The following is a 10,126-nucleotide window of genomic DNA, read 5'->3' on the forward strand; positions in this document are numbered from 1 at the left end:
GCTCTGCATTTTGTTCAACATTTAGTCTTGTTCTGCCACCTACAGTCATGAAGATGAAGTGTGCTTAAGAATAGGTAGCACTTGGGCTCTTTCCCCAATGGATCTCTCCCCAAGTGCCACTCTGCATGAAGTCCCATGTGCAGCACTGGAGGGCACTCCTTATTAAGGGGGATGGTATGAATGTGTGGGTAAACTGTGGGCCTTGCCACTCTAAACTGGACAATAGGAAGCAGCCGTCACCACGGCTTGTACCACGCCTTGCTGGCTGGGCTGTTGTGACAGATGCTGTTTTGGTGCTTCAGCATTTGCGAGAGAGATAAGTACTTCCCAAAAGCATCTGCAAAACGTAACGTGTGAAATAAATTGCGCATTTTTTGAAATGCAAACATAATGGGTACAAGTCAATTAGTACTGCAACCATCTGTTTTAGACCCAGCTAAGATCTCTAAGAGAAAGCACTGCAAAGCAGAATGCCTGCAACACTCCAGATTAAATACAATTCTCAAGGTGCACGGCTCAATAAAAATGAAAATGAGGGAACAGCCAGCACACAATAAATGTCATTTTCACATAGTTTATAAACTATGTGAAATTATATATATATATATATATATATATATATATATATATATATATATATATATATATATATATATATATATAATAACCTCTCCACGTGACGGACAGAGCATCTAACAGGTCTTCCAATGTTAGATCTCTAGCAAGAAAATAAACCATTTTTTAAAATGAATGATTATCTCAAAGTTCATCGAGAGCTTAATTTCATGCACTTAACTCAAATCTGGTTAGACATGAACAGCATTGTGATACTTTGAGGCATGTCGGACAGATTACAGATTCAGTCTGAGACAGAAAAAAAAAAGAGGGGGTGGAATTGCTAATATCCACTCAGAAAAGCTTAGCTTTTACAAAAGGTCAACCCGGGTAAGTTCTTTCCCTGGTGATTCAAGCCGAAGCAGCCGTACGTATTGTTACAGACCTTCGAGGCACATATCACTATTTATCCCAGACTTGTCATTCTCATTTTAACATTCACATTAACAACAGGGCTGTTTCTAGGGCACGACTCACAGCAACTCATCAGCGTGGCAAATATCCTTGATCTGATAGTATCCAAAAGGGTTAACCGTTTCAGTGTCTTTGTCTCAGATCATCAATGTGTTTTTTGAGTGGTGCCGAAGGCAACCACTCCTATACATGACTTTGTCCGTGTGTCCGTATGTATGTATGTATGTATGTATGTCTGTCCACAAACATTGATGACATCATCAATACGGGGGTCAATACGGGGCTCATCAAAGGCACCACTCACTTCACACAGGGTGTGGTTTTTTTTAATAGTAAAGTAGTCTGTAGCTACAAACACAAAAGAGTGCATACTGGTCCTAAAGCGGTTCTTACATGCGGCAGCTGAAAGCCAGTTCGCTGAGCTTGTTCTTTTGATCCACGTAGTATGAGCTGTTCTCTATTGAGTCTAGACGTAAGGTTTGCCGTCCTAAACCAAAAACTAAAAAAATGCCATAAATAAGGTGGTACCACTAAGGTAAAAAAAAAAAAAAAAACGAAGAAGTAATGTGAAAAAACATTGGCATTGGGTAGACAGTACTATCCATGAGCTGAAGAGGACTTTACATACTAATAAACACTTACCTATAATAACATTGAACACACTGCGAGAAGGGCTTATTTTTCTACAATCATTTCTTTTTTTTTTCATGTATTTATTGGAATTCCTCGAATTTTATCAAATAAAATGTACAACAAAATCACAACCGTACAGAGCTGAAATTGTAGAACTGATGGTGACCTCTGGCGGCAATCTTGTGAAACGCAGACAATAATATATTGGATCACTAGCATCTCAAACTCAGAACTCTGCAGAATTGTAGCTATGAGTAAATCTTCCACTTGCCAGATTCTTGACCCTGTTACTTCTATGCTAATTAAGAACATCTTGCAGCAGGAGTTTTTCCTGACGCATTCAATACTGCTGTTGTAAAGAAGAAAATATACAGTAGATCTGAGACTTAGCACTGATGGTAGTAAGGTATTTTATTTGTTATGGTTCTTGTTGATTTAAGTGTCTGAAGCTCGCCGACCGCCTGTCTGTATGCAATCAATAAATGCATGAATAATTACTTTCAAAGATTGAATTAGGATAAGACAGAAAACGTATGAATTTGCCACAAAACGAAAAGTGATGAGCTTTTTTAAAAGACTCGGCAACCCCTTGATCAGAAATAACAAGCCTAGGTGTTATTTTAGACTGATTTAACTTTGACGTCCAAAACAAAACAAAAAAAATCATCTCAGAAGTATTGCCAAAGTATGACCATTGCAACTGAGCAAGAAGCTGAAAACCTATTCATGATTTTATCTCAAGTAGGATGGACAACTGGCTGCGTGTTCTTCCTAAAAGGTCCATTGGAAGGTTACAGCTTATTCAGAACTCTTCTGCTAGACTCCTTGCTCAGCGTGTCTTCCAGAGTCTACTTGCATATAAAGCTCTCAACCGGTTAGTTACAGCCTGCATCACAGACTCCCGGGTGCTGGTACAGAATGTGGCTGCTAGATACTCTTAGGAGATCACATATCACAACTATGCTTGCTTCATTGGTTACCAATTGACTGTAGAATTGATTTAACCTGTGAAGCACTTCACAGTCTGACTCTGGTCCCAAATTACTTAACCGAGCTACTGTGCCCCAAGGACAATGTGAGATTAGGCCTTCTTATTGTACCAAAAACAAGGCTGAAAACTAAAGGTGATAGAGCAGAGTCAGTTGATGCCTTTAAAAAGCTGCTATAAGCCACACATCAAGACGGATCTGTCCGATTTGTCATATTCCATTCTCATTGGTGAATTTCAAACATTGCTGGCCTATAATATTATAACCTGACCTGGCAGAGATATGTTTCTAGTTTTATTTAATTTACTATGGTACTACTCACCAACCATAGATTTCATCATCATCATCATCATCATCATCCTCGTCCATGTTGGTGTGCTGCACGGTCCAAAAATGTCAGATCCTGGAAAGGTGGTACATCACAAAATATCTTACTTGGACAACAAACCTCTGCTCTCTACCTAAGCTTGTTAACAACATTGATATGAGTGGATTCAATAAAACTATTTAATTATGACCAAAACCACCTGCCAGTCTCACTCAAACCTTTGCTTGCAAAACATGTTGCCCCAAAACTTTGTGAGTCTGTTAAATGGATCATAAATTAATCACAGTGGTGTAAAGTACATGTACTCAAGTACTGTACTGCTATTTTAAAAATGTTGTATACATTTAGACATAATGATACTTGTGAAACGGGACATTCTACATAATGAGTATTTTTACTGTTGGCACTTTAAGTATATTTTGATGCCATGATACTTCTGTACTTGTACTCAAGTAAATTACCGGACTAGAACAGAGTAGGCTACTTCTACATTGCAGAATTGCTACTTTTACTTAAGTAAAATATGTGAGTACTTTTTCCACCACTGCATAATAGTCCTTCTGCTCCCTGGGTATCTAATACACGTTGCAAATACCTTAATTACGTCCATATGAGAGAGAGAGATCGACACACTCGCCGGCTCCAGGTTGCCAATGTGGTGTATTTTCCAGCAGTGCAGTGATGCTGACATGTTGTAGAGTGGATACACACACCAGACTAGCCTACATTACAAATGTAAACAAACAAATGACATGGTGCGGAGCAGCGGGACGCCATGGTATCCTCAGGGCAGAAGAAGAGAGAGTAACGTCACGCTCTGCGGTGCTATAGTTCCAAACATTGGAACTATCTCATTGAGAACAACAGAGTACTTTCGCATTCCATTCTTACGATGGGGGTCAACGCTAGTGTCATAACAGCTCTTATATGGCTCTGGGTGTCCTGCCCTAGCCAGGAAGTGAAATGTTTGTCCAGGCACAGCAGGCGATCATTGAACTATTGATTAATTAAATATTTATGTTTTACTTAAGTAAAAGTATCAATACTGCAGTGTAGAAGTATTCTGTTACAAGTAAAAGTCTGGAATTAAAAAATGACTTTTTTTTTTTTTTTTAATGAAAGTTTTCAAATAAAATATTTGTCTCTAAGATGTAGTGGAAGTAAAAGTAGGCCCTATTTGAAATTGGAAATGCTCAAGTAAAGTACAAATACCTCAAAATTGTACTTGAACTAAAAATTGAACTATAGTAAATGTAGTTACTTTCCACCACTGCATACAAGTGGCATTACTGTAAATAGGTGGTGTATGTATAAAATGAAAGCCTGCTGTACGTTTATGATGACGTTTGCACTGTATTATTTACTGGTGACAGTTCTAATAGCACCAACCCACAATAAAACATGGAAATATTATGCTGTAGTTCAAGTGCATGAATTATGCCAGAATGTATTGCCTATACAAATTATTAGTGAACCTGCGAGCTATTATTGTTTTGTCTGCAGTATAGGCAGCCTACTGTTGCATTGGCGAGTTCAGACCTGCACATGAGCCTGACATTCCTGACACCATATCACACGACACGTGTGTGTGTGTGTGTGTGTGTGTGTGTGTGTGTGTGTGTGTGTGTGTGTGTGTGTGTGTGTGTGTGTGTGTGCGCGTGTGTGCCTGCCTGCGTGCGTGTGTGTGTGTGTGTGTGTCTGTGTGTGCGTGCGTGTGCCCTTGTTGCTCATTGAACTTCAAACTCCATGTTAACCATGTTAGAGGAATTGAATCATGATTGAATCACTATTACACATTTCTTGACACTGAAATGATGGAAATACTGGGCACTCTCAATCTTGATGCTGTTGCACCAGCACCATCTACCGGTGTAGCAACGCTAGTGCAAGATTTAATTATCACTGTCTGTAATAATTCAGAATAGTTTGCATTGAAATGGAATCATATATCAGGCCTGTGTGGAAACCGAAAATACAAAATGGTGATTTGTAATCGCAGCATGGAGATTGTTGAAGATGTTATAACAATTCTCTTTTTAGGTTTAGAGAGATCAGATTTATTCAGAACAAATGGGCCATTTAATATAACAGCATTCCAATTACTCTGTGCGTGTGTGTGTGTGTGTGTGTGTGTGTGTGTGTGTGTGTGTGTGTGTGTGTGTGTGTGTGTGTGTGTGTGTGCAGGCTATTGCTCTAGCCTCATGAAGCATGTTTCACGGGTTGTTCCAGGTTTTTCCACTTTTCTCCCAAGAAACCACTATTGACTGACATAACACTGAACAGATTTAAATGAAAGAAGAGAAGAAAACTGCATGATAAAGGTTTCTAGAGAAATGACCACATCATAAAATGATATGAATAAAGATTTATTTTCTCATATGAACAGGTGGATTCATTTTTCATTTTATTTTACAATCTATGACAATCTCGCAATTTTTTTCCGCTTTTTTTTTTTCCTAGCATATTTCAGGAATGACATGGGGGAAGGTTCTTTTTTTATTGCTGAATGTTAAATGAAATACACTTTCACTGACTGGAAAAAGAATTGTCTGCTGCTTTTTTTTTTTTTTGCTTTTTTTTTTTGCTTTTTTTTTTTTTTTACCATGCACCCATCTAACCTTGACCACAAGGACATGCAGAGGAGAGGTGTTCAAACATTTCAAGCGAGGGTGGGGTTCTGTGGAGGACCGGGGGCCGGGTTGGGGTTAGGGTTGGGGTGGGGTTTGTGGGATATCAAATAAAACAGAGGAGAGTGGCAGGGGTACATCTGGTAGCATCTTAATTTTTGGGTGGGAGGCGTGGCAAAGAGAAGGGCATATCACATTCAAACTAACTAGAGGAGCACTGTCATCTTTTCGCAAATCTTCAGACACACACAAAATTAGACCCAGGGGGTGGGAAACCAAATGAAACGTCTGTGATAAATGTGAGACCAAAAGACCATTCTTTCTAAAGCCGGATTTATACTTCATTTGATAATTCAGCATTCTGTTTTCCATATGAAGAGTGGAAACATACCCACATTAATGAAACATTATCGACTGTCCTCCGTCACCTGAATATCAATATGTGTTGATTCCATGGATCTGACCTTTCTAGAGTAATGTTTTAAACAGTCATTGCTCCTTTGGTGGAGAACTGGGATCAAATTATTTTATTTAGTTTTCACTTATATAAAAAAAAAGAAGAAGATAATCACTGAGTGGCTAGATTTTTAAAACAAATTTCCCCAAAAGCAGTGCCTCACTGTTTTAGAGTAGACACTGTTATTTGATGTTACAAGAGAAGTGCATGACAAGAGTGACAACAAAAGATAATGACACAATCCAATGGACATGAATATGTGAACAAGGAATGCTGACAAGTTTTAGCAAAGACTGACTTAACTGCTTTAAAACAACAACACGTAAATATGCATTGGTATCATGTTATTTCATGTTCTACACTATAGGCGTTACATAGTTTCCCCCCCACACACACACACACACAACACACTATAGTCACCTCTTAGAAAATGATGTAATCAAACAGCAAAATAGAAAGTTTGCATATTTTTGCATTTGTGATCCTCCAAAGTTTCACAGCTATTTTCCTTTTTTTTTTTACTTTCTGCCTTCTCTGTATTCTGCGCTGTCCTCCACTGAGCTGTTTCCACTTGCCTTTTTCCTTCTCGTGCTGTGTGGGCGTGTGCAGGGAAACTGTTCAGCTTCATTCACACTCCATCGCGCGACGGCGCCGCTCGGCAAGAACAGATGATGTGGCCAAGCGACACTGTCATATTATGGAGTATGAATTAGGCATTTAGATGTTTTTTTACCGTAAGTCCTCAATAGTTGAGAACCTTAGCCTTGGGTAGACCTCAGGGACGTGCACAGATAGACTCTAGGTGGTGCTAGAGCACCTGCCCTTTGCCCTCTTGACCAGAGGTGCCCTTTTGAAAAAAAAGGGGGAAAAAGTATCTTTTTTTTCAGTTACAGCAGGGGTCTTCAACAGGGGGTCCGGGACCCCTAGGGGGTCCTCAGAGTTACTACAGGGGGTCCGCCAAATCTTTATGTGATATGATTTTTCTTTTTACCATAACCACTCGAAGCCTAGCATCCCTTTTCTGAGGAGAACTTTAGCCAAAAATAGCAGATCTACAAGCCCACAACGCCTCGCGCTGCGAGGCGTTGTGGGCTTGTAGATCGGCTATTTTTTGGCAAAGAGGTATAGGTGTAGAGGGAAAAAAGAGCAGACCAAGTCAACAAAAAAAAAGTATAATTTACTTGAGCACCTGCCCCTCAAAATGTCTGTGCACGCCACTGGTAGACCTTAATTTGAGGAAGGAACAGGGTGGGAGGTCATAAAGCCGAGGCATGTGGAAATCCTGAGACACTGTGTGACCCTTAACCCCAGGCCACAAAAACAGAATGGACACATGAGGAGAATGAGGGATGGGATTTAGGCGAGGGTTGACTTTGAGAGAAACAGATGCCATCCTTTTTTTCTGTTACCAATGACATATGGACAGCCCAGATACCGAGTGCTTTATCAGTTAATGGCCTCAAATGCAAGTGTCACAGACCGACGGGCCAGGAAGTGGTCTATAGATATGAACCCTATGCTGATGAGAAAGAAAGCGATGGGACTGGGGCAGGTTAGTGTTGGAAGGGGGTCGAGTAGCTGTAAACGACATAAAGCGATGACCCACATACAATGTTCAACCCAACAGCAGCTCAACCTATCTAACCTCGTTCCCACTTTTAACCGCCATCTCACGAGGACATAAAGTCTGGAAAAGAACCACTGCTGACCTGAAGTACAAGTCCAGGACTACATGTACACATTGTTCAACTGGAACTTCCAGTACGGTACATCCAGTTAGACACTTTCGGCTGTAGTTCTTGTCCAGCCTAACAATCTATCCACCTGCACTGGGGGACTCACTGCTCTGGAAAAGCTCTAATGTGGACCCTCTGGAGCTCAGACTCTACCGAGTCACCTTGCTTTGGTGCCCAAACCAACATGTTGATGTTATCACAACAACTGATGAAATTGATCTAGCAATCACACATGCTGCATGTGCTGTATGTATGTGCGTACGTATGTACATGCAAGCAACTTGCAATACATGTGCGCGCGCACACACACACACACACACACACACACGCACACGCACACGCACACGCACACACACACACACACACACACGCACACGCACTAGCACACACGCACGCAACCACGCATACGCATAGATTAGTCAGAGGGCAAAAAGGATCTGCATTGCATTTATCAGGCGTCCTATTGGATAGCTTCCAAATCATAAACTCTACAGGCAAATCATAATAATGTTATAACATACACCTTATGTCGAAGTGATTTATATTGCGTGATGTAGTAGAAGGGAGGGGCTAATGTTCCAGTGGGGCTAGATTCCTAAAATAATTTGGAAAGAAAGAAAAAAAATAACAGGAAAAAGGAATAAACGTGTATAAAAAATGAGGCGTCCATATAAGAAAGGCTACAAAAACCTCCACTGGCCCTCTGGCGTCGGCATACAGCAAAAGGCACCACAATATTACTCTATTTTTTAACGTCGTGAAAAAACTGGCACATCTCTTTATGCTGTAAATCAAAATGTACATATAAATAGAGTTTTCCCTATAAAAAGTCTTTGCTGTTAACTAGTAGACAACTTTTGCTAAAATGAAAATAAATATTTCATTTGTTTAGAATATCTGTCAGTTATATAAAATAAAAATATTTCTTATAGATGCAGGTCTATAGTATATAGATTTTTTTTTTTTTTTACTTTTTTCTTTTAAGTCGGTGGTTCATTTTCTCCGCTCTTCCTTCTTAGTGGGGTGCATTGTCCGGTTTGGAGCGCGAGTGCGTGAGTCTTGTGTGTGCGCTCGCGTGTGCGCTCCCGTGCGCGCTCCCGTGCGCGCTCCCGTGCGCCGCGCCGTGCGGCCTCCCCGACGCGTGAGAAGTCCGACTGTCCGCCGGCCGGTAGATGGTGGACGGCTCGGTGGCGTTCATGTTCTGCATACTGAGGAAGGGCGTGCTCTCGCCCCCCTCCTCCTCCGTCTCGCTGTCCGTGAGGCAACTCCGAGAGCCGTAGTCCCGTGGCGCCTCGTATCCGCGCGGCGCCACGTGGCCGTTCAGCCTGGACCTCCGCCAGCGCCGGCCCCCGCCGCCCCCGCCGGACCCGCTCCTCTTTGGTTGCTCCCGGGAGGAGAGGTACTCCTGCGTGGTCTCGTAGTCCTCGTCCTCGGCCAGCCGGTAGGGGCTGGACGGCAGGCTGCCCCGGCTGTCGTTCAGGTAGGTGCGGCGGTGCTGCTGCCGGTACGGCTCCTGGGCGCACGACTGGGCGTCGTGCAGGGGGACCTGGTAGCGCCGCAGCAGCGGCTGGTCGTCCGCCAGCGGGTAAGGGGTGCTGCGGACCGCCGCCGGGGGGAGGGACATGGCGTGGCCGGCGTTGGGGGACGTGATCTGGAAGGTAGGCACCTGGGGGGGCAGTGAGTAATGGAACTCCACCGGCGAGAGACGGGCCGGGGTCGTCAGGGCCGACACGTACCTGTCAGTGGGGAAGACGAGAGAGTCGATGAGGGAAGAGGAAGAGCAGAGAGGGGGGGGGGGGGGGGGGGGGGGGGTGGAACATTGCACTCCATTGGAGTGCAATGGAGGATATACCGTTCCTGCTTTATGTTGCCATCTGCGGAAGCGATTACATGGACCGAACGTCCGCCATAACCATCACACGGTATGTAGCTCTAAAATGCACTGGGGGACTCTTAGTTACTGGAATGTATTTTAAGACCAGTACATAAACTTCCTAACCTGTGCTCGACCTTAGTCTACTGTATTCTACATAACTGTATTGTTAGGCACTGGTCCCCAAGTGAAATGGACCGGCTGGTTATTATTATAACCACGGTTCCTTGAATTCCTGTGCCACATAAATGAGAGGCTATCCCCTGACATACTGACATACAAAGCCTACGTGGCCTATATGTTGTTGACCTACATGTACCTGATATCTCAACAAATACATTAAAATGAATGAGTAGTTCCCAACTCTGGTCCTCAGTGACCCTTAGTGCTACCGGCTTTCTGTCCAACCAAGAAGTTAATTGCATTTATTGAGTAAATACTTTCCCCTTCTCAG

The 10,126-nt window shown here is 42.5% G+C and overlaps 1 protein-coding gene across 3 annotated transcripts in view; it reads right to left on the reverse strand.

Moving 5' to 3' along the window:
* Positions 1-7,182: 7,182 nt before the first annotated feature.
* nrg2a (neuregulin 2a) overlaps positions 7,183-10,126 on the reverse strand; it is a 100,249-nt gene continuing 97,305 nt past the window's right edge. For all 3 annotated transcript variants that reach the window (XM_084075184.1, XM_084075182.1, XM_084075183.1), the window contains one exon: positions 7,183-9,535. In XM_084075184.1, the coding sequence (XP_083931310.1) occupies positions 8,815-9,535 (721 nt within the window). In that variant the 3' untranslated portion in view covers positions 7,183-8,814. The remainder of the gene's footprint in view (positions 9,536-10,126) is intronic.

The sequence above is a fragment of the Gymnoscopelus microlampas genome, assembly GCF_963454915.1.
Source record: "Gymnoscopelus microlampas genome assembly, chromosome: 12".
Classification (NCBI taxonomy): domain Eukaryota; kingdom Metazoa; phylum Chordata; class Actinopteri; order Myctophiformes; family Myctophidae; genus Gymnoscopelus; species Gymnoscopelus microlampas.